Source organism: Trachemys scripta, chromosome 4, assembly GCF_013100865.1.
Source record: "Trachemys scripta elegans isolate TJP31775 chromosome 4, CAS_Tse_1.0, whole genome shotgun sequence".
Lineage (NCBI taxonomy): Eukaryota > Metazoa > Chordata > Testudines > Emydidae > Trachemys > Trachemys scripta.
Genome location: NC_048301.1, coordinates 84,216,236 through 84,241,724, shown reverse-complemented (window position 1 = coordinate 84,241,724; position 25,489 = coordinate 84,216,236). Strand labels below are relative to the sequence as shown.

Below are 25,489 nucleotides of genomic sequence, written 5' to 3'. Positions count from 1 at the left end.
GCTTTCTAAAACTGTTGGAGAACCTGATTTTTTAATCAAATGCTAAGTGCAGGCAGTTCAATAACTCTGCTAAAATTTGAATTAATGAAGGTTTATTTACAGACCCCGGAGGCACTGCAAAGAAATTCAATCAATATTTCATCACCTGGACTGAGAAAAAAATAGACAAAGTGCCTGTGAGAACGATCCTAACACTCATTCAATAAATCTCTCCCCATGCTGCTTAGTTTCTCTGCTGACAGATAGCTAAAGGTTGTGAGTTCATTGGCCATTGTAAACATACCGCAAATTCACATTTAGTTTTAAGAAGGAAAATTAGGGATAATACTGTAAATGGATGCTTTCAAGTATGGCATTTTTGATGTGGGGTAACATTTTCAAAAGAGCTTAAAAAACTTAAAAGCCTAAATTCCATTTTTAAAAATGGTTTAGGGCACTCAGAAGCCTAATTCTCGTTGAAACTCAAAAGGGATTTAGGCTCCTAATGCCTAAATCATTTTTGAAAATTTTACCCTAAATCTCAGGTAGCTTCTAGAGGAAAGTATTAATGTGGTTCTATTGCATCCAGTATCTCCTTGCTATTTAGACAGAAACCCTATTCAGGGTTCACATTTGACTTCCTCACCTGTAGTCCTTCTCTGACTGCCTCCAAAAGATATGGGATAATAGAGTAGTTCCACAAGTCAGTAAACCAGACCCTAGAACCATCCACGTCTATTGGACAAGAGAGAAAGAGTCGTGGACCTGGAAGGGGAAATTAAAGTCTCATCATTAACATGGTTTGCAGCAGTTAATTCAAAAGCAATATCAAACACCAACTCTAAGTTCTTTGGAGACTAACTTAAGTGGTGAGAAGAAATGTACAAATGTCAGCACCTGCTCTTTTTGAGATAATTTGAAATTATGAATTTTTTATGAATTACCTCGATACTGTATTGCATTCAAGAAGGAATCAATTACAGAGTTCACAAACAGAATTTAAAAAACTCCTTTATGTCTACAATCTATTTATTATGAACCCTTGGTACAGTTTTGCTTGATAGCATGGTCAGTCTAAAAATGTGGCTTTTATAAATCATTTCCCCGCAATGGCTATTTAATTCCAGTGGAGTATGAGGAACTGGAATATATCCTCTCAGTAATGTCAGAGAATGCTTTGGTGCTAGAATGCGAATTCTCAGTTCTCACCAATAGTAACATCAGAGGAACTGTGAGCCTCCAAGAACTTGTTGAGATGCTGCCAGACCTTGGGAATCCAGTCAATGATTTTAACCAGTTCTGCATTTCTCATCCTACCACTGATTTCTGTTTCAATTAGTTTTCGTCTCAGGAAACGACCAAGAAAGCCCTTGACTGGCTCAGTGTGGTTAGCACATAGCACCCATCTAAAGCAGAAGAAGAGAAGTGTCAGAGATTTACCTGTTATTCTATAGAGTAGTAAAATGACAGGTTAGGTCCTGAGTGGGTTTTGTTCATCCTATCTAGCTGATATTCTCTTTATATTCTCAGCTAAGCAGTAGAACCATAACCATCAGGTAATTTGGCAATTTACATACAGTACCTGAAATTGTGGTGTAGTTGAAGATTAGGTGTTGAGGATGTGGCCTGGTTCATTGTGCCAATAATGTAAGGACTATGAGAAAACATTGAATAAATCAGTATTTGTAAACTCATTTCTAGGCAATAATTCAAACACATTTAATAAGTAACTTTCAAATTAAGACCTTTACAACCTTAATATTCAGCTAGGTTTACTCCAGCCCCTAGTCTGCCAGTGCAGTTTATCTGCAGGTATAAATAATTACACTCACATTTTTGTGCCTGCAATGAATTGTGGGTGCAAAACTAACACCTCAAAATAGAGGCTGTCACTGAAACTGGGTTCTTAATATTCAAGGGCTATTGTGTGTGATGAATACAATTTACCCAAATACTTTACTACATTTTTATTACATAGATACACACACATATATAATTTTTTTAACAGTTCTATGCAACTAGACTCTGCTGACAGAATCAGTTCTAGCTGTCTCAGATCATAGTATCAAAAATAATCTGATACATGTTGTCTAGAATGTATTTTATTGACCGGGGTATAAGTCTGGCTATGTGGAAGGATCTGTTTTAGGGTTTGAAGTGTGGGTCTAATATCCCATTACCATTTATGGTACTTGCAGTTCAGAAGCCCATTGAAGATCTCTCCTAGGGAGCTAACATGATGCAAATTGTCCAGAATGATGACAAGAGGCATATCCACAGCATTATTTTCGCTATTACATTGGTCAGCAAGGTTGGACAAGTATTGACGCAGTTCCTGCAAAGTATATGTAGAAGAGAAAGCTGGTTTTCATCTTATTCCTTGGAAACCCAGTTAACAGAGAAAAACGATTTGCTATTTGACTGTTGGATTCAGTTCTAGAAATGCTCCTGATAAAGAATATAACATAGCCTGCTTTGCTTTAGTCACAAGAGGTCAGATTGTTCCAAGTGGAATAATCATATGACTTCTACTTTTAATTTTTGTTTTAATCCGAATACTTTCGAGTGTTACAGACTCAAAGATGTACCAGGAGTTCTGTTTGGGAAGCCTATTTGGGGATTCCCAGGGGCCGTCTGCCTTTTTGCTAAAGCAGCTTGCGCTACACTGTTCTGGCAACGCTACACAGAGCGCTGAGATGCTTTAAGCACTTATTCATATCTCCGTATACTGGGTAAGCAGGTGAGAAAGTTACAGAAGGAGCAGTGCACCTCAGCTGCCCGTGCTTGCCATGTTTGATCACATTCTTGCCATTGTGTTACTAACTACAGCACAGAGAATGAGCCCGGCCATGATGCTCATTTGCGGAGGCAGAAGTTAGATGGCTTGGACAATGCCATGAAAGAAGGATGAGTTCAGTGCCACCGCTGAACATTTGGGTGAGATTGCTCTCATCTTCTATAAAGTGTGCATTAAACAGGATGGCCCAAATTATATCAGTTGCTAGTGACCACACTTTCCAGCACTTTGCTCCAAAGAACTCTCTATTCCACATGAGGCCATCACATACATAGCTTGGCAGGACAGCATTGTTTTCTTACCTACAAATCTTACCAGAGGTATACACAGAAAAATACTGCTGCTATTATTTGTAGGCACATAGCCACTCTAGCTTTTATGTTAATACAATGTAGAGGGGCATTATACTGTTACCTTTTTTTTCTTCAAAGCACCCAATAGCTCTCTCAATGGTTTTACATCACAGTAGCTTACTGATATTTACTTAAAATTTAACAGCTGAATTCCTCATTTCTGGCACATAGTAGCAGTGTTTCTATAAAGATACCTTCCATTTCCTCACCTTACTGGACTTATGATCCACGTTGAAGGTTGCAATAACTCCATCAGCCAGCTCTCTGCCCTCTCTAAGTACCATAAACTCAGAAAGACGATTTGCTAGGTACGTTTTACCAGTGCCACTTGGCCCAGACAAGATAATCCGTCTATGTTCCATTAAGAGAGAGACATATCGCTGAAGTATAGGCTTTGGAATCAGTGACTCAAACACCAGACAGTCCAAACTGTTCTCACAGATACCTGCATTTAGAAAATCATCATCATTCAGGGGATCCATACCTTGCTAAAGTTGCTAAAAGTTTTGTTTTTTTTTTAAAAAGGATTTTTAAACTTTTCTCTGAGTAGCAAAAATATCAGTTCCCATTGAGAAAAATGTATGCATTTCAACTGCCAAGTTTAGACTAAATTAGAGCTAAAGGGTAAAAGAAAGCACTGATTTAAAATAGAAAATCTGATTGTGTGTGACCCTGTGGCCAGTTATACCAGGAAACAACCCAAAAGCTTCACTCAGAAGTTGCAGACTCCACCCACACCAATCATAAGCAGAACCTTCCCTACCCCAGATGAAGACTCCTTTCTACACTATAGCATTTCTCATGGTAGAGAAGAGTCATGAATCAGTTAGTTATATTGAATGCAAAGTGTCTTTACTGGGACCTCTCCTGGCTCTCTAGCTCCCAGACTAGCCAACACAGCCTATGCTTCCTAAGTCCTGCCCTGGACAAATGGTCATAGATATAATTTCTGGATAAACTATATGCCTATGAGTCATCATCATTCTTTAGATTTCCTCCACCATGGAGCAGTGAAAGTTTATTTTGTCTATCAAGAACTGCTGGGTATAGCCTGGCTTCCAGTTCTATTGTAGACAAATCTATTCACAGGCCATTTCATTGTCAAGTACAGTCACAGAAAGAGATACATTTACCCAGAATTTAGCCATTTATTTTTGCTCTGCAAAACAAACCTATCTATCATCAAGTCCCCCTGCCTTCACCAAACATCCAAACCATTTGAAATTAAACTCCTTCTGTGTATTATGATAGACACAGCTTCAGGCATAACAATTTCCATAGAGGAGCATTTGTGCAATGTCAGCAGTCACTTTAGGCAGAACTGGCTCAGGGCAAGCACACAAAGCTTAAAAATAAACTGAAGGAAGGGAATGTTAGCACATCAATGGCTGAGAGAATTGTTAGCACCTGACTGATTACTTACAAGATCAAACATTTGTATGCACAGCTCTATATCTGGAAGGTATAAATGAATTAGTGGCTTTCCACAAATTGATTAAAATAGAATTTTTAAAATAAAAATGTAAGTATATCATAAATGAGTCTACAAAGAACAAGTAAAGCTATTACAAGCTGAATATATAGCTTATTTAGTATGACAAGTTTTCAAGCAACATTTTCATTCAAATTGTACTGTGGGGCTTTTAGAAGAATGTCTTGGTTCTTGGATAAACCTGAATAAAATGAAATGTTTCAGTACTTTTGTGATTAGGTTTTTCCTACTTTACAGCTAATATTAACATTAAGGGCTTGTCTATTCTGTGGGATGATATGCTTCACAGGCATGTGATTTCTCAAGTGCACTAATGTGTTGCATATTCATTGGCCCATGTAGATTCTGCTGGTGCACTTTAACAAAGTACTGTTTCAAACAGTACTATGTTCAAGCATACTTTGCACACCAGCACTAAATTACACAGGCGAGGCTGTGGTGGTAACTTAATGGTACTACTGCTGTGTAGGGCCATGAAAGAGAAATTGATTCCATTCCTGGGTCCCTCTTTTTCATGACAGCAAGCCTGTTCAGTCCTTTATGTGGTAGGAAGAGAACATTTTCTGTTGCTTAACAGCACCTCTGGTTGATTAAATGAGCAGCACTGTCAGCCAATAAAGGGACTCCCATACGGTTCACCTCAGCTGGAAGGAAGTTGATTATGGCACAGATCTGAAGAGAGGGAGGGGACAGAATGAGTCACCAAAAGAAATATAGAAGATTCCCCTCCTCCCCCCCTCAGCCAATTAAAGAAAGAAGGAAGGAAAGAACAGACGCAGCAGAGTTCAAACCATGAATCCTGGGACCTTTTCTTGGTTCTACCTGTGACCTAATGAGGGACCTTTACTGAAGTCGATGGGCCCTGGTGGAGAAAGGTGCTAATCAATAGGAGTAAGGGTATCAGAGTCTAGACCAAGGTGCATTCCGAATCCAGGATGAAATCTGCTGCAAGTGCAATTGTTATTACTACTATTACAGGACTAAGAAGATACAGTGATACTGAATTTGGGTACAGGCCCAATGTCCTAAAACTCTTCAGAGTCTAATGCTTAAATTAACAAATGTCACTGAAGAAGTAAGGTACAGGTGGGTTAAAGTGAGAGACAGGAAAAAAGAAATGTAATAAAACTTCTCCGATTCTCTGAGCTTCCTAAAACCATGGGCATTATCAGATATAATTACTGAGATCTACAATGGATGGATCAAGTATAATTACCTTTGATAGTAACTGAGATGGTATTGTTTTCGCCAACCAGATAGCCACAGGGCAGCAGTTCAGGAGTCTCGGCACTATTTGTGCGTTTGATTTCCCCAATGTTGTATCCCAAAACACTGTCTGAATTCAATCCTAGCTGACTCACTGGATCCACATGAATGATATATTCCTGGGGTGAAAAAATAAACTTCTAAAATCTACTTGCCCTGAAGGTTCTATGTCACAACACCACCACACAACACTTAGGTAGTGCTTTGCATTTTCAAAGTGCTATACAAACATTATCTAATTAGTCCTCACAGCATCCCTCTGAAGTAGGATGGTAACTGTTATCTCTACTTTACAAACAAGGAAGTTGAGGTAGAAAGAGGTTAACTGAATTGCCCAAAGTCACACAGCATGTCTGTCTGAGCCAAGATTAGAATTCAGTGCTCCCTGGCACCAAGCTTGCATTCAGACCAATATGCAAATCCAAGTCTCCATGGAGGGCCACAAGATATTGTAGTTAGATATACTGTTAACTATGAAAACATTTATTACTGAGTGGGAAGATTCAAATACACAGTAAATTGTCACTCTTTACCTTAAATAACCGTCTAACAACCCCATCCAGTACATCCCATTTTGTCTTGCCACTGACTCCAATGCAGCCAATGAGGAAGAGGCGGGGCCTGGAATCCTAATATATACAAACATATTAATTAAAATGAAAAGAAAGCTAATGATGTGAGACTGTCCAAAGTAAATGATTTGTTTAAAATCCTGGTTTGTTTCTACCACAGTTGGTCTCTACTTTATAACAACATAAGGTAAATTTTGAAAACCATACCAAAATCCTCCCTATTCTACTGAATAGTCTTTGCAATGTTAAATGCACAATTAAAATAATGGTTATTAATATAAAAGGCACTTAAAATTCAATCCACCAGAAGTTTTAAATATCAGGAAGTAGAGCTTAGCAAGAAGAAGAAAATTATAGCCATTATAATCAGAAACTGAGCTTGTGGTACCATATTTATTTTCTCAATAACTTCCAGATCTAATATGCTCAATTTACAAGTAAAAAAAGTCTTCCCCTTCCCATTTCTGAAAACTCCACCAGGGATCTGAAAATCAAGTTAGATTCTTTGTATCTGTTGGCAATAAAGATTATACTATGAGAATTTAGCTGACAATTTTGTTCATGATTGTCTAAGGGAGAACAGAAAGAACAGAAACCAACTTGTTTTGCAACAACTGTATGGGATCTGCACTGCTAACAGAAGAAAAAATAGTTGTTGTCATTAAAAATAACAGATACGACTCCAAGACACATCAGTGTAATAAGATACCATTTTTATTTAATTACTTTTCTGATCACGAACACAGGTCTAGTCAAATCGAATTAAACAAATCATTTTTATAGTTAATTTGCTTATACATGGGTGCATCCTTGGTGAATTAATTTCCCCACAGAATTTATTCAAGTACATTTGGCATTTAATGGAAAGCAGATCTGTTGACTCAGTTGCATCTCCAATTATTTGATTTATCTTATGTCACCCTATTTAATACATGCATGTGTGAGTGACACAAACGATTGCTCAAATAGGTGTTTATTAAGGAACAGCTACTCAATGATTTGGTTTGATTGGTGCTCTGTAAATGCAATTTAGCAGATTTACACATGCACTACACGTTTATTAAGAGGACTGCAATGCACAAGACTTGAAACGTGTTTGTTGTTTAATCTGTTTAGAATTAACCAGGTGTGTTTGGAGGTCAGGGGATAGGGGTGTTTAAGCCTGGAACAGTTTCAAAATGTGACCCTGATTTAAATGTAGACAATTTGGGCTGGAATGACAAACTTTGGGTCTCCTCAGACTGGATCCATTAGTTTTGCTGTGAGGCAGGCCACTCTTCTTACTGCCTATCTCAACAGAATGATTTGAATGCTAAATTAGTATGAGAACTGGAGAACTGCTAAAAGAATTTTAAAATATTTGCAAAAAATAAATAAATGCAAAACAGCTTCCAAGCAGTAAAGAGAGGAGTTCAGGATCAAGCCCCGCCCAACCCACTTACATTTCAAAGCTGAGGAGAGGGTATAGAGGCCTAATATAGAACACAACTCACCTCCTTCCATTTAATTTCATCCTGAAAGTTAACAACTATTTTAACATGCCTGCCTCCTTCCTTCCGGGCACAGCCATCACCAGGGTCATCTAATAGCATGTCTGTGAATGGCAAACATCAGTCTCTTAGTTTTACAATGACAGCAATGAAGAGCATTACACCAATATTTTTGTTACACTGTGACAGAACACCACTTAGGTCTCACGTGCATAGAGGCATAACGTGAGAATATTGTTAGTGACATCCCTCCCAAATCTGATTACGATTCTCAAAAAGGGAAAGTCACAGAAAATTACCATCAGTTACCCCATATTTTCCTTCCTACAAAATATAATGTTCACAAATGTACACAATTAAATGTCTCTGAACATGATTCTGTGTAGCTGAGGTCATAATTGGAAAGCTAGGTTTTAGGGTGTAGCAGAATATGACAACATTCTAATAGAAGGGTTTATCCCAGTGGCTGACACATATCCACACCAGAGCCATTAATAAACCTTATTCTTTTGTTTCTCATGGCTAACTAAAGTGAACATTCCAACTACAGGATAAAACTTGCCCATTGCCTTTCACAGTATGCTCACCGAGGCTGGTAGACTCTGTGAGGTTCAGGCTGTGCTGAGAGAGACCCATGGACTGTCTTGGCGAGGATGAAATGGAAACCTGAGACTGAGCCCTGCTACAGCTGCCATGGTTTTCAGACTTCAACCGGTCATTTTCTGCTTTTAACTTCTCAATCTCGCTCTTGAAAAGAAAAGTCAGCAGACAAGAGGCACATATTACCTCAATTCATTTATGAGTGGCTGCAAGTATACATTTCAAGAAACTAACTAAAGTATCTAAAGAATAAACCCCAGATGTTTAATAAGATGCACTTTTCAAAATCCCTTTGAAAAACCTGCATACTAAGAAGTCTAAGGGGCATGCACTTTGTAGTGACTGTAGGCCAAGTGTACACACACGCACACACCAGGGGCTCCTTGTGTTCCTCCATTCCATCCCACAAGCTCCTTGTGTGCCATCCTCCTATCCCTGGGAGGAATATTCCTGGGATTCCCTGAAATCTCTCTCCCTGCCAGGGGTTATGTGCACCGCTCCACTTCCCCTCCTCTCCTTTCTGGGTTCCCCATTCTCTCTTTTCAAAGGCAGAGGCTCAGCGTGTGTCCCAATTCCCCCTTACACCTGTACCATGGTTCTTCAATCTCCCCTTCCTGCCAGAGGTTCTTGTATCCCCTTTTGCTCTATTGACATTCTCCCACATGCTGGGGGCTTTGTGTGCATTCACCCCTCTACCATACCAGGATCCCGCAGTCTCTCCCAGACCAGGGAGTCTGTGTCTCTCCCATTTTTCCTATCTCTGATTTCAGGGTTCCCCAATCTCCCCTATACCAGGGGCTGTGTGACCCCCAGTTCTAGGAGTCCTCCCCCTACTCCTCCCTCCATTTCCAGGGGTCCCACATCCTCCTCACCATGTCAGGGTTGTGTACATGTTCCCATTTCCCCTTGTACCGACCATTTCTCCCTAGAGGTAACACCCTAGTTGGCCGAGCTTGCAAAGGCCTCATACTCAACTCAGAAATACTGTCCCCCATCTCCTCCTTTTGAATTTTCAATGTTCTCCCAAAACAACAGCATTCTGGCCACTGATGCCTAGAATATTCCCTGAAATGTCTGAATTGATTGGATGCAGCATTCAAACATTATTGTGTTACATACGGACAGAAAGAGAAATGCCGTTAAGTGTAAGGCTTTTGCAAGTTCGTCTAATGAAAATCCTTTACATTCTGATAAAAGTTTCCCAAGGCACACTACACATCACTTCCCCACCCCCATTGACATGCAGTCACCTCTGGGTAGAGCATGGCAACTGGCTAAATGACCACTGGTAGTGGATTAAGTGATTTCTTTAAACAAGTGGCTTGTAAGATTGAAAGCGTAATACCAGAGGTGTGGGTTACCATGTCTACATTGGTGAGAAGAGCTGAGGGACCTTCAATGGCCATGAGGTGTCAGTGGACCTTGATTTTACACATCCTCTGAAATTATGTTGTGGTGGACTGTTCAGTCCTTAACAGATAAAAGCAAATTTTTTTTTTTTTTGGTTTTTATTCCATTCCTACCTGCATCCTGTTCATGGCCTCCCGAAGCTGGTCTAGCTGGTGGGCAGAGCTAAGGGCCTCCAGACGAATATCAGTCAGCTTCATCTCTTTGTCTCTTAGCTCGTTGCGTAACTGCATGACTGTTTCAGCTTCACTATCAGTACATTCAGAAATACTGGGAAAGGTTGTAAAACAGTCAGTTAACCAGAGAGTTTGGGAGCATTGCTTCCAAATGCTGTTTCAGAGTATTTCATTAATAAAGCAAAAACAATTTTCTCTGATTCAGCAAGATGTGCCTGATGGAGAAAAATCAGTTGCTGCTTACAGCACCAATGAGGACATAGATAAAGTTCTACATAGAAGTTTTTGCCCCACTTTCTCCTCAATTCTAAAATACTGATATAAAATTCCTGCAAAATTTTGCCCCATTGTCTCTCTGGTTATCTATGTCTGATTTGTTATCCCTTGAGATTTCCTCACCTAATTATCTGATATTAACATTAAAACGCCCTTTTCTCCAATTCTTGAATACTGATGGATATAAAATCCTTGGAAATTTTGCTAATTTTCTCTCTAATTATCATATACGGATATAAAATACATATAAAAAGGTAAAATTTGAGTGTATCAACTGTGGCTATAAAATCCCTCAACCTTTTCTACTTTCCTCTAATTTGTGACAATGGATCTCATATTCGTACCCTTTTCTTTTTAATCACTGAACACTGATATCAAATTTCAGTTTTTACCATTTCTCATGTAAAAAATCCACTTAGGTTTGGGGGCGTTCCCCATATACTTTAAATGCTGTCCCCCCACTTATTTTTTGGAGTGAACCTGTGGTCCTGAGTCATTCTCCACTGGAGGTACCGGGGGATTAAATTCCCTCCCCCAGCTTCCCCTGATCAGACCCATGGGCCCACCCAGCCCAGTATCTGCTGACCTTTATGTTGATAAACTGGAGAGGGTTCACAAGAATGATTCAAGGATTAGAAAACATGCCTTATAGTGATAAGCTAAATAGATTGAGCTTTTTGAGTCTAACAAAGAGGTTAAGGGGGATGACTTGATTACAGTTTATAAGTATCTATACAGGAAACAAATATTTAATAATGGACCCTTCAGTCTAGCAGAGAAAGGTATAAACAACTAGGGTGACCAGACGTCCTGATTTTATCGGGACTGTCCCGATATTTCCTTCTTTGTCCCGATGTTCGGTCGGGACACTGGACAAAAAAGCAATTTTGCCCTCCGCTCCGGCGCCCATGCCCCCCCCCCCGATTCCGCCCCCTCTTTCCCCCCATTGGATCCCTCCATGGAGGGAGGAGGTTAGGAGGAGGGATGTGTGGAGGGGGGATGGAGGGAGGAGGGTCTGGCATCTACCAGGAGCGTGGGAGGGGAAGGGAAAGTTGCCGTGGCTGCCGGGGGCTAGCTGGGCATGGCCAGGGCTGCGTGCAGGCAGCAGCCGGGGCTGGCTCTGGCCCTGGCCCGGGTGGGCAGCGCGGACCGGGGGTGTGGGCCGCTATAGACATGCGGCGGAGAGTGGCTGCGGGGACGAGACTTGTCCCAGGCAGGGCGGCCGGCGGACAGGGGTGAGGGGCCAGCCGGGGTCCCCATAACCCATAAACTTCCCCGCCGCTGCCAGGGAGCCCCGCGCCTCTCCTGCTCGGCTGTGCTCCAGTGGCTCGCCCCGCCGGGAAGGAGCTGCTGGAGAGCAGCCGAGCGGGAGAGGCGCGGGGCTCCCTGCCAGCGGCGGGACGCGCCACATGTGCCCACGGCGGGCTGCGGGGCGGGAGGCTCTGCGGGGCTTGGAAAAGCACTGGCTCCCGCCCGTTGCCCAGCCTGGAGCCCCGGGGAGCCCCTCGGGAGACCGGCCGCCGCTGTGGCTCGGCTGTGCCAGCCCCGGCTCCCTGCATGCCCGCGCCGCGCCGCCCGCGGGGTCCCGGCTCACATGCACCGCTGCTGCCCCACGGCCAGCCCCGGGCTCGGGGGCTCCTGCAGCCACTTCCATGGGAGAGACAGCTTTGTCCCTGCCCGGTCCCACTACAGGGCTCTGCCTCCTTGCACCCATCCAACCTGTGCCCTGCCCAGGTCCCCACTGGAGCCGTACGCCCTCGCCCACCCGGAATTCTTTGTTTCCCAGCACTTCTTCTCAGTCCCCCACCCAATGCCCTCTTTATCCCCAGCCCCCTCTGCAACGGGGCCACCTTTTGCCCTGGGCAGAGCGCCTGGCGCCTGCTAATGCCCCCCGCCCCTGCGAAACAGCTTTTTTTTTTTTTTTTTGCTCTGCCCCCTTTTTTTTTTTTTGCTCGGGCCCCCCGCATCCCGATATTTCATCCCTGTGATCTGGTCACCCTATAAACAACCCAATGGCCGGAAGTGAAAGCTAGACAAATTCAGACTGGAAAAACATTTTTAGCAGTGAAAGTAATTAACCACTGGAACAATTTACCAAGTTTCGTGGTGGATTCTGCATCACCAACAATTTTAAATTCAAGATTATTTTTTTTTTAAAGAGATGTGCTAGCAATTATTTTGGGCAAGTTCTATGGCCTGTGTTATACAGGAGGTCAGACTAGATGATCTGATGGTCCCTTCTGGTCTTGGGATCTATGACTCTATGAACCTATGACTCAAACATCAGAAACTGTCTCTATCAGCACAGGAATTATTCTTTGAGGGTAATAAGATTAGCACATGAAACTAAATTCTGGCCATTACCAATCCTTGGATAACGTTAGTATTTATTTCAAAGTAGTCGTCATGCAGGAAATCTTTTAAATGCAAAAAATCCAAATAAATTAAGGAAGTACAGAGAGTAGCAGCAGTCACTTGGAGATTGATGAGTTTACAGAAAGATTTAAAGCTCAACAGGGGTGTGCACAGCTGGGCTTCCCTGAATGATTCTGGAGGGCTTCGGAACCCTACACCTATTCAGACATGATAAATTCCTGCTCGCTTTAAACCACTCACGCATAAAAGTTTATTTTGATGGCATTTTTGTTGTTCTCCCCCAAGACTCTGGGTGAACAGCCTTTCCGCACATACATTTTCTGGAAGATTGCCATGCTGCCTCTTCACTCTGCTAGCCCTTCTCTTTCACTCTGCCTGAGCCTTTTACTCAATGCAAAGCGATTAAGCAGATTGAAGCTGATGTTCAGGTGCACGAGTTTGTACGTAGGAAGATCACCACCAGACCTGTATGCTTTCAGTTTAAAATGTCTCTGCCTAAATTCCTAAGTAATGAGCAAAGTTTTCCCTCCCATCAGAAAACAAATAAACCAAAACATGTACACCTCACTCATACTGGTGCCCTCCCCACAGATGAAGTATTTGACCTTTTCTCAATTCATCTCTAACCTATTGGCTCTCCAGATACTTGTCAAGACTAGCCATATTCACAGCGTATTTTGATTGACAAATATCATCAAAAAAAGATATGATGAATTTCAACATTAAAAGCTGGCTTTAAGGTTTGCCTATTCTATAGTATTATGGGCTGAGGTTGCTTGAAAGTGATGATGATGCAATTAAGAGGTAGAAGAACCGTGACCTTTAAATGTGGTGGTGGGGATTATTTCATGCTAGCAACATCTTATTGAGCATTGTTCTCTTGAATCATACCTCCTTACATGGAAACAAATGATGGGAAACTTCAAGTTTGGATACTATTCAAATGTATTCGATCTGAAATCAATCTGGAAGTCTCATGAGACAGGATCTTTTACAATATTTTCAATGCTTCCTGATTTCAGCTAGGTGGTATCTCTATTTCTACTGATCCAAATCAAAGTGAAGAAGTTACTGATGCACTGTAATTATAAAACAGCTTTACAAGGTTCTCTCAGCACTTTATAAACATTAATTTAGTCTCAAAACACCTCTCTGAAGGAGGGACCATTAACCTCATTTTACAAATTGTCAAACTGAAGCAGAGAGAGATTATGTGGTTTGCTCAAGGTCCTGTAGCGAGTCAAATGACAGAGTGGAGAATTGGGCTTTTGGCATAAATGTTTCAAACAATTCTTATCGTTACTTGAACTAGTTCAACCACTTTGAAATTAAACTCTTCTCTGAAGCTTATAGCAATGTGTGTTGTCTTTACTTAACAGAAAATATGAAATCCCAGATGCCAACCTGTGTTGGAACAGCTGATAGCACAAGGAGAAGTTTCAATTAGTTCTGCAGTCCAAGATCACTTTGGTTGCAATTACTTCCCTTACACGGTGAAAATATTGAATTACTCTATAGAAGAGAGTTGATGTCTTTTGGCTTCATAGAGTATTATGGTTAAGATGCTGGATTGGGACTCAGGATATATGTTCCCAGCTCTGCCACAGACTTCCTGTGACTCCCCTGGCAAGTCATCTAATCTCTCTGTACTCCTGCTGTAAAATAGGGATAATACTACTACCACTTCCTTTCTTTCATCTTTGGTTTACCTTATCTACTTAGATTGTGAAATCTTCGGGGCAGACATTAGGTGAAATCCTGGCTTCAGAGAAGTCAGTGGGAAAACACTGAGTTCAGAATTTCACCCAGAACTGTGTGAATGTATGTGTATATATGTATGGCAAAATGGGGCTCCAATCTCATCTTGGGGTAATATCACTAAATAATATATGACATTCCTCATTCCATTAGCTCATCCAGTCCTATTTCTCTGTCTGCTCCTTACAGTACATTTCCTACTGTTGCATTTCCAAGCCACTCATTTTAAGAAATTTTTAAAAATAAAAATGACACTTACAGAGAATTGGAATGAGAAGCTCTGAGCAACGGGGTAGAAACAGTTGAGCCATTGTGTGGTAGCTTTGGTGATGAAGGTAATGACGAATCAGTCATCTCCTCAATATCTGAATGAGAAGATGCTGACTTGGGGGATTTCTTTTTACCAAATGCTTGCTTGAAGGAGCTGCGTAACTGAAACAACAAAACCATAACAGTAGAGACATCATAAAGAATGCATCTAAGCAATAAATTAAGCCACAAAGTAAAAACTCTAGCACGCAAATCTTTCCAACAAAATGGCAACAAATACTTCACATTATTCTTAGCCATTTTATAAGATTAATAAGGGAATCTAGAATAAGCTCTTGAAAGGGCTAGATGTTGATGCCTCCTGTTTTTAGAGTGTCTCCCTCACAACAAATACTGAATTCCATTCAGCACAAGAAACTTTGTAACAATGTTATTGCAACTTGCAGTTATAAAGCAACATGGCTCAGACAAGGTTACTGATGCTGATAGGGTTAGTCATGTAAATGGATGGGTTAGCTTTGTATTTTATAGTTTAAAGTAGGTCTTCCTTACCTCATTGACCTGCCAGAGGAAGCGCAAGCAAAAGGGAAGGGGGAAGGAAAAAAGACAAGTTTTAACAGAGAAAGCCAGTGACGGGGAAAGCTTTGGATCTCAGACAAACATGACCAATAAACAACAAACACACCAGAAATAATTTTAAACAGGAATCAGAGTACATGGAACTATATTCTCTAAAAATGGGACCTTCGAACATATGGTCATTTCACATCACATGGGGGATGGCACACAGATCTGAATCTCGATACTGCCTACATTTTATTTTCTCCTTGGCTAGTAATCTCTTAACTGAGTTGGTGAGACACCGGTATTATGTCTTCCTTCAAGGGATAAATATTTCATCAGATTAAAATATTCAGCTTCTCTACCTATCCGCAACTAATAAGTCCTTTGAATGGGAATCCGATTTACAAAATAACTGAAAAATCAAGCATGATTATGGCTAAACTGGTGGGTCACTGAGATCTCAGTTCATTACAAAAGTGTAACTCACATGTTTTATAGGTGAATAAGATTTTTTTAATTGCACTAAGTTTTCAGTGGCAACATGTCTCTGAAGTACCTTTATTTTAGCTTGAAGGTAATGTTTCACTATGTAATTAGACGTTCTGAGTTTAGAAAAGCCCTCACAAATATTTGTGAAATAAGCATTCTACATTCACTGGGTGCAACTTATGTCCAGTTTATAAATAAAGAATTAATTTTATATCCATTCTTCATTCTGCTATAATTTGCTCCTTTGATGAAATCCAGATACTATTCCTCTGTTTACCCCAACTTCACTAAGACCCTATATATTCATCTTTTACACAATAAATAAATGTCCCCTAATCCACACTAAGAGTAGTTGAATGACAAATGGGATATGTAGCTTGGTGCTAGGATGAAATCTTCTAGACCATGGAAACATAAAATAACTAATAAAGTAGGACTGATAAGATATGATGAGGTATTGATCATGACTGAGGGATTACTGATCATATAGTGGATGTGAAAAAGACTCATTAACGGTTTAAAAGGAGGAGAGAAATAAAGTCCACCTTGCCAGCACAGTGCCCCAACAAGTAACAAACAAGACACCCTGAGAGGATTTGGAGAAGCCACTGTTTTTCATTGAACCCAAGGTTTTGGACAATGCGGGGAGGGGAAAGAAAGTGTTATGATTAAAATATGGAAGTGAAACCATTGAGATAGAAAAGATACTTTAAAATGAGATTCTGTTCAAGTAAAATGTTGCAGTCTCATGGTACAAAGGGAGTTTCATACATAACCGTAACAGGTATGATAATTTCAGAATAAACGTTCACAAGAGCAAACTATAACATTGTGTAGCAGCATATTTATAATTTCAGTGTGCTAAGGATCCAGGAACATTTACGTTGAGTGGGAAGGAGGGTGTGGACTGCTTTATTGACTACATTACGAGAACTAAGTTCTGTTTAGTCCAAACAAAAACAAAGCTAATGTTACTACAGCAGCAATGGTCTAATTAAAAATGGAGCTTAATACTGTGTACCTTTCCTCCAGTGCATGGTACCTTGTATAGAACACATGATGAGCAAAGAAAGAGAAGTGGAAAGTGAAAGATGATTATTTTGAAACCTTTTATCACAAGAGAACTTGAAAAACTGATTTATTTGATTTAAAAATTTCATGGTAGCATTCAGAACACAGCCCAAGTTAAAATGGAATGAACGCACTCAGAAAAGGAAGGCAATATGAGCTAAGAGGCTTAATCTTCCTTCATTGTGAATTTGTTTCATTTAATGTATGTACTTGGAGTTTTCTCTAATGTTTTACACTAATAGACTAGACTATGTATGTCTCTTAGCCAGGACTAGTCTTTGAAAGATACAACAACTACAGGTTTTATGACTGGCTTTTTGACTAGTGAAGATACCATTCTTTTCCATGCCGAGAGCCAGCACAAGCTTAGGCATCACTTAAGATTCTCGTATGTCTTCAAAATAGGGCTTAGGGTTGAGTTATGTGGTGCATAGTCCTTGTGCTGACCTGATGCACAAGGGTGAATTTCAACCTGGATGTTCATAGGACAATTTTATATTCATTTCACACAATCTCCTGAAGTACACTCACCCAGTTCTTCCTCTTCTTTTTCTTTGAATCACTCTCGATGTTGCTTCCCACGCTGGAGTGACTAGTAGCACTGTTAATACTAGAGACACTATCTGAAGAGTGTTGCCTTCTGATTCGCAGGTCAGCAGGTTGGGCAGTCCCAGTACCTGAATGTTAACAGCAACATAGTCAAATTTACTGGAGACATTTCAGTATCTCCACTGGTCACTTAACCCGACAAAAATGTTTCAGGAATTAAGCGCATTTAGAATCACTTGCACAAAATGATGCATTGCATAGTTCACAGCAATATTCCTTGTTTCTCGTGGTGCAATTAATATTTCACATATGAGCCTGCAAACCTTTCCTCATGCAAATAGTCCCAATTGAAGTCAGTGAGACAAGTAATGTGAGGGAAACTTTGCAGGATCAGGCCCTTGCTTTGCACTGGAAAAAAAAATATTAAAAAAAAAACCAATCAGGTAATTACTTAGAGATTTCACAATATCTGCAACTCTCAGAAGGGGGATTCTGTTCCTTTATTGTGCTGCTGTGCAGAGATGAGAATTATGAAATGCTTACAGTGAATTTGAGCCACATAGCAACTGCAGATAGCAAAGTTTTGTTAAACTGCTTATTAGACAGCACAGGAGAGTCTGATAACAGTTTATTTAAATAGAAGGGACCAATGAAAATCATAGGGCTCTACTGAGATACAAATGTATACATCTCCATGTTACATCGAATCAGGAGCAAATACAGTTGATGATATATACAAAGCCAGTCTCTGGCAAGGTAAATTGCATCAGATATTACCAAGAGGACTAATGTCTCAGGAGTGCTACACTGCTGTTAAAAGTAGAGTTTGTCTCTTTACCTTTGCAGGTGAGCTCAGGTGTGTTAATTACTCCATTAATGGCAGCTTGGGCAGCAGCATTCTGCTTTTTCAGGAGTTCAATGGTTCTCCTTAACTCATTCAGTTCTGAATCCTGAAATGAAAAAGAAACCAATGAGATGTCTATACATTTCGATTCCATGCAAGTATTCCCAGGCAGCCTCCTTTCAATCTTGGTTTAGGTGCTTGGTGAATGGTCTGGGAGTGCATAAGAAATGTGCTGAGGCTTGGTGTATATTGTACGATTGACTGGAACTTGAAAGCATTACTTTCTAGGGGTTCAGATGGTGTCATTCCACAATGTGGAGAAATTATTGTGCATTAGAGTAGCACTAAAAATTGGTGACTGTACATAGCGCAGTAATTTCTAATAGTGTTTTTACTGGATATATGCATGTATGTGTTGGGAAGAAGATAAACTGTGCTAAAAAGCAATAATTAGCGCTTCTTTTGTTCCAAGCAACTTACAGTTATTATCTAATCAGTCCTCACAACACCCCATGAGGTAAGCAAGCAATTTTACAGGTGCGGAAACCGAGGCAGAAAGGTTATGTGATTTGCCCAAAGCTACAAAGGAAGTCACAATGTCAGAAATGGAAATAGAACTTAGGAAAGACCCAGGTTCCCATTCTTGTGCTGTGTCCCACCAATCACATGCACAGTTTTATTTTAAAATACAAATAAAATGATTATCCTCTTTCAAAAGACCGTAAGAATGGCCATACTGGGTCAGACCAATGTCCATCTAGCCCAGTATCCTGTCTTTGGACAGTGGCCAGTTCCAGATGCTTCCAAGGAAATGAACAGAACAGGGCAACTTACCGAGTTTGTAAGACAGGTTTGATAAAAACATCGCTACTGTGAATTAATTTTTAAAAATCACTTGGTCCTCCTCCCCATTGGGATGTGTACATCTACACATACGCATTCTGAACAAATGTTTCTGAAACTTGCCTTTTGTTCTGCTGTCATAGTCAGACTCTGTAGTCTAATAGTCATGTTTCCAAGGCTCTGCTCAAACGCTGCCACAAGGTGAGCCTGAAAATTAAATGACAATGTAGAATGAATACTGTTCTCTCCCCCAAATAAAAGTATGTGCTTATTTAAGTATTTAAGAAATGTTATATGGCATCTTCCTGTGTTTGTTAAGTAGATACCACTTAGAGAAGTAGAGAGGTTAGAGTAGGCTTGGCAAAATAGGAACAACTCTTGCCAAAAACATTTACAAACAAAACTTCTAGCAGTGACTTATGTGTGGGAGTGTCAGCAATGCCAGAAGGTAACAGTTTTGAAAATCCTCGAACTTTGAGGCATAAACCAACCTCTGATTATCGGAGGTTAGCAGGACCCTTCCTGGGGTGCAGATTATCCCACAATTGCCAACTGCAGTGTTTCTTCCTCTGGAGCAGTTGATACTGGTCATTGCTGGAGACAGGATACTAAGCTAGAAGGATCATTAGTCTGATCTGGCATGGCAATACTTAGGTTTCCTAAAGACATATTGCTTATAGTAAAGATATTCTTTACAGTTCTCCCTGATTAATATTCTACAACAATTTTTCACTATGAGATCAGTGGACGGAACAGGAATCTCACAAACGTACAGATAGATCAGCAAATAATTGCAATCTGTTCTGGACTGGAGATTTTATTTATTTTGAAAAGAAAATACAATCCTCCATATAGAGGATAACAGAGTGAGAACTGTTCTAGAGTAACTGGGAATAAAATGCCTTTGAAAAACACTGAGCCTCATAATAGGTCCAGTCCATTTTATGTATTTTTCATAGTAGTTTAAAGCTGCCTGGATTTCATTCTAACTGGGCAACTTTTATTCTGCTGCTTTGTTCAGCTGGAAAGAACCATTAGACCCAGTGTTGGAAATGTGAGACAACATCATTTAATTTTTTTTGTAAAGAACATTTCAAGGACTAAATTTTGTCCTTTGAATATTAAGGAACAATACAAAAGCAGATTGCTACCACCACAATCTCTATATAGACTAATAGTTTTCAGTACCTTTGCACTTCCAAAGCACCTCTTACCAGAGAGCCTCAAAGCATTTTACAAACAGTAAGCCTCATCTCAGGTAGTTAAGTATTACTATAGACATTTCTCAGATGAGGAAACTGAGGCATAAAGAAGTTAAATGGTTTGTTCCAAGCCACAAAGCAAGTTTGTGACAAAGTGGGGAAGAGAACCCAGAAACCTTGACCCCCACTATCCCATTAGATGACAACATCTTGCTTTATTCATGAATTCTTTTACAAAAAAGATATAAAGACTCCGTGGTGGCCATGATATGGTGAATTATTTTTGTTTACGGGTGGAAAAGGGAGAGTGAAAGATTAAAATAGGAGGAATAGGAGGGGTGTGAATACATGCAGGGGGAAAGAATCTCCAGGGCTCTGTCAATGACATGGAGGTCCCCCCTATTATTTAAACAATAGAATTAAATACTAAAGAAGTGGCTATATAAAAACCTCACATAACGGCAGTGATGGAACTCTAAAGGGCATACGATGATGCTCTGAAGATGTACACACCAATGTCGTCTCTATGAAATATCCAAACAATATGTATGAATTCTATGTCAGGTAAAATCAGAAACAGTCGCATCTTCCCTTTTCTGAATTGCCATTAAAAATCAGCTGGGAAACCAGCCAGTAGAATGATTCAAAAATACTCCACAAAACATTTTAAATACTTCAGTTTCAGGATTTTAAAATATGACCAAAATTTGCAGGTTTCACATATAGCAACAGTTTGCAAACATGGTATAATTTGATTTTAGTACGGCTTTTGACACGATATTCTCGTAAGCAAACTAGGGAAAGGTGGTTTAGATTAAATTACTATAAAGTAGATAGAGAACGGGTTGACAAACCATATTCAAATATTCAAAGAGTTGTTATCAATGGTTTACTATCAAATTGGGAGGATGTATCTAGTAGGGTCCTGCAGGTATCTGTCTTGGTCTGGTACAACTCAGTATTTTCATTAGTGACTTGGATAATGCAGTGGAAGAGTCTGCATATAAAATGTGAAGATGACAGCAAGATGGGAGGGGTTGATAGTACTTTGGAGCACAGGATTAGAATTCAAAATGACCGTGAAAAATTGGAGAATTGGTCTGAAATAAATGAGATGAAATTCAATAAAGACAAGTTCAAAATATCACACTTAGGAAGGTAAAATCAAATGTACAACTACACAATGGGGAATAACTGGCTAAGCGGAATACTGCAGAAAAAGACTAATACCACTCTGAGGTATATTAACAGGAGGGTCATATGCAATACCCGGATGTGACAGTGTACCCTTGTGTTCATCCTTTTTACAAAACTATAATAGATTTGTATGAAGTATGCATTGCGAGGTATCTTTTGAAAACTCAAATCTGCTGAACATTATTGCCCTGGTAAAATATGTGTGGCAACATTGTATGTAGAGTTATAAAATTCTACTCTATAAGACATGTTCCAAGTGTGGGGAAACAACTTCAAACCAGTTCCCCAGACACAAAAGACAAACTCATGTCTCAGCCAGGTCTCAACACAATCATATGGACTATCACCTGATTAAGCGATCATTCTTTGGTAGGAAGAAAGGTGTGAGCAAGAAATTTACATCTTGGCAATGGAACAGCTGGGGGTTCCCTTGTACACAGACTGGCTGTTGCCTGAACCCCAGCGGGAGATGATTCTCAAAGTGGAGGAAAAAGATATAAAAATGAGCAAACACCTCTCTCCCCTTATCTCTACTCACATCATCATCAACATCTGAAAGAGAATGAAAGCATGATTGAACTGGGGGAGGGGTCTTGACAGAGCAGGAATCCAGCCAGACTGCTATAAGCATATGGTGAGAGAAACCTTTTTGCTTTGAATTCACTTAGCTTGATAAGTTAGATATTAGTTATTTCTTTGTAACCAATTCTGACTTTTATGCTTCATTGCTTGTAATCACTTAAAATCTATCTTTCTGTAGTTGTTAAACTTGTCTTATTGTTTTATCTATGCCAGTGTGTTGGGATTGAAATGTTTAGGAAGCTTCATTTGAGATAACAATGTTTGTGTATATCATTTTCTATTAATGAAGTGACGGAATTTATATAAGCTCGTATTGTCCAGGAAGGTACTGGGCAGTACAAAAAACACATTTCTAGGGGAAAGTCTGGGACTCGGAATTTGCTGGTGTCACTCTGCAATATAATTCAAGAGTGGTTAGCTCAGAGCACTCATATAACTCAGCTAGGAATCATTTACATGCTGGAGGGTGTGAGTGTGTGTGTAAAAAGCACCTTAAAGACTAACAGATGTATTGGAGCATAAGCTTTCAGGGGTGAATACCCACTTCGTCAGACGCATGTGTGTGTGAGAGAGAGAGAGAGAGAGAGAGAGAGAGGCCAGGAGTGGTTGTTCTCTCAGCAAAGCAGTGTAAAAGGCACCCCAGGTTGGAGAATTGAGGGGACAAAGCTGTCCATTAATCCAGAGTATACCTGGGAATGTCACATTGGGAGGTAATCATTCCATGCTACTCAGCTCTGGTAAGACCTCAGCTAGAGTACTGTTTCTAGTTTTGGGCCCTACACTTTAAGAAAGATGTTGACAAACTGGTATGTGTCCAAAGGAGGGCAACAAAAATAAGATTGAGAAAACATGACATGGGGGGAGGGTTAAAAAAATTGGATATTTTTAGTCCTGAGAGGAGAAGAAGACTGAGGGGGAACCTGATAATCTTCAAATATGTTAAAGGCTGTTATTAAGAGCAATGGTGAAGGTAGGACAAGAAATAATGAGCTTAAACGGCAGCAAGAGAGATTTACATTAGGTATTAGGAAAAGCTTTCTAACTCTAAAACTAGTTAAATACTGGAATAGGCTTCCAAGGAAGGTAGCGGAATCCTCTTCAATGGAGGATTTTAAAAACAGGTTAGACAAATCCAGTCAGTGATGCGTTAGGTATACATGATCCTGCCTCAGCACAGGGTAGATGACCTGTCAAGGTCCCTTGCAGACCTACATTTCTATGATTCTATGCCACGTTTCTCATAAATACTAAGTGCACAGATACAACTGTGACAATAATATGCTTTTGAAGGGGGAAGGCAATGATTAAGTTTGCTGGCAAAAGCTAGTGACTGCACATATAGCTGCTGCTGGCTTCTGTTTGACCAGCCATTATCTTCAAAAATTGTTAAAATGTAGTTAGAGTATCAATTTCTAAGACAAAACTAAATTCCAAATGCATTTTTCACAGCTGCTTTTAAGTCAAGCTACAAAAGCGCTATCACACATAGATGTGTTAATCTTACCTTAAAAGAAATACTCACCAGAGAGAGAGTGAGAGCTTTTGTCAAATGAATTATTTATTAATCTATTTATAAACTAAAAGTGTAGGGGTTTAAAAAAAACTCTTATCCCAGATAGGCTTGTAGACACTCAGCAAAATAACAGGGCACCGTGGAATTTTACAAGCAAATAGTCTAAAGCAAAAGTCCATTACCGGGATTTTTCATTTCTTACCAACCCTTCATTCTAACTATGTAGAATATTAAAATCAGAGCTGTACAGAGCTTAATATTTTAGATCTCTATTAATATTTTACTAGAAAATCTACAAAGTTAAATAAAAAACAATACACTGCTAAGTAACTAATTAACCAACTCACAGAAATGCTTAGAAACAAATATTAAACTTGAGTTGGATAATTATCCTTTCTTTAGATAGGATAGTCAATAATTCATCTGCAGTATTCATAATATAAGTGTCTTAAGAAAACAAGATTGAACCTTACTAGCCTGCAGCTTGATTTTGGTAACAGAGGCTGAGAATCTTTTCTTACTGCCGAATAGGGAGAATATTGCAAGTCAGTTTAGGTCCAACATGCCTTTTTTGCATAGAAGGATAATGGTTGAGGCCGGACCAGTGTGAAGGAGTTGCCAATTTACTAGAGAATTGCAGAGCTCATATTTTGTATTCAGCTAAAGAATTCTTCAGAAAAGTTTAAGGCTGATGGAGATGCCATCAAAAGGAGGGCCAGAAGAACCATTGACTAAATATCATTCCAGGAATTCCAGATGTTCAGACCAGTTTTTCTTCATGTTTTCCTATTTCCATGGAATGCAACATTATATTAAAAATATAGTTCAGGCTTGAAAATAAAATAACTGATGCTAATACAAAATGATGCAACATCCTTCAAATTTCCTCATTTTCAGGTCTTCCATATGAAGTTCAACTGTTTTCCCCCTTCATTACTACTGACATCCATTATCACTTCAAAATGTGTATTTTCAGCTTCGAAAAGCAAGCAAGTAGAAGTGCAAAATCCTCCACTGTATAAATAAGGAATGAACTTTGAACTGTTTTCCTCAACTTTCCATTAGAGGTATTCATGTAGCTAAAATCATTTTACCACTAATGTTTAAAGTTGCTGTAAATTTGCCAAATTGACTTGGAAATGGTTGCTCTTCAATTAAATAATAATTCTGTAATATTCTCACTTTCTTGCACATCCACCAAGAAAACAAAAATATTGGAGCTCAGTTTGCCTTGAGATAAGAGAAGTGCTATGGTCCCTAAACTTAAATGGCTGCAGTGCAAATATGTGAATCTCCCTAAGGTTTTGTACTGAGAATATAGGGTTTGAGGATAGAGATAAGCCAGTATGAAGAGGACTGAACAGATACCAACATGTGGGCAATTGGAAGTTCTGTATTTCTGTAGAGTTTCTGCAGTTGTCTAGATGACACTTTTATAGACTCATAAATGCAAGTGCTGTTACAATGTATATAGACAGAATACTCAGTGCACTATCAACACAGGAAATAATTATCTAGGATATTTTAAATGACTGGTGATCAGTGTGATAACCAACCGCCTCTAACAGCAAAGGAAATCCTGCTTCTCTAGAGTCATACATAATAATATTTGTCATTAGTACTCTGCAACATATTATAATGTTGACTGCAACATATTATAATACAATACTATATGCTGTATTGAGAAGAACACGTATTTTCTAAAGTTGTACAAGTCTAAACTATAGGGGCTGTGGGGGCGGGGAGGAGAAAAGTGCTAACAGTAAGTCTACAGCTGCTTTAAATTAGGAAAGGCATGAAGGTTATCAGCCATATATCTGCAA

The 25,489-nt window shown here is 39.7% G+C and overlaps 1 protein-coding gene across 1 annotated transcript in view; it reads right to left on the bottom strand.

Annotated features, from left to right (window-relative positions):
* NAV2 (neuron navigator 2) overlaps nucleotides 1-25,489 on the bottom strand; it is a gene marked incomplete in the record, with an annotated part of 642,501 nt that overhangs the window by 5,042 nt on the left and 611,970 nt on the right. The window contains 15 exon segments of the mRNA XM_034769789.1: nucleotides 626-744; nucleotides 1,189-1,385; nucleotides 1,562-1,633; nucleotides 2,160-2,314; nucleotides 3,339-3,574; nucleotides 5,838-6,006; nucleotides 6,421-6,516; nucleotides 7,953-8,053; nucleotides 8,537-8,696; nucleotides 10,073-10,226; nucleotides 14,802-14,974; nucleotides 15,365-15,373; nucleotides 17,468-17,613; nucleotides 18,324-18,435; nucleotides 19,296-19,379. Coding sequence (XP_034625680.1) covers nucleotides 626-744; nucleotides 1,189-1,385; nucleotides 1,562-1,633; nucleotides 2,160-2,314; nucleotides 3,339-3,574; nucleotides 5,838-6,006; nucleotides 6,421-6,516; nucleotides 7,953-8,053; nucleotides 8,537-8,696; nucleotides 10,073-10,226; nucleotides 14,802-14,974; nucleotides 15,365-15,373; nucleotides 17,468-17,613; nucleotides 18,324-18,435; nucleotides 19,296-19,379 — 1,983 coding nt within the window.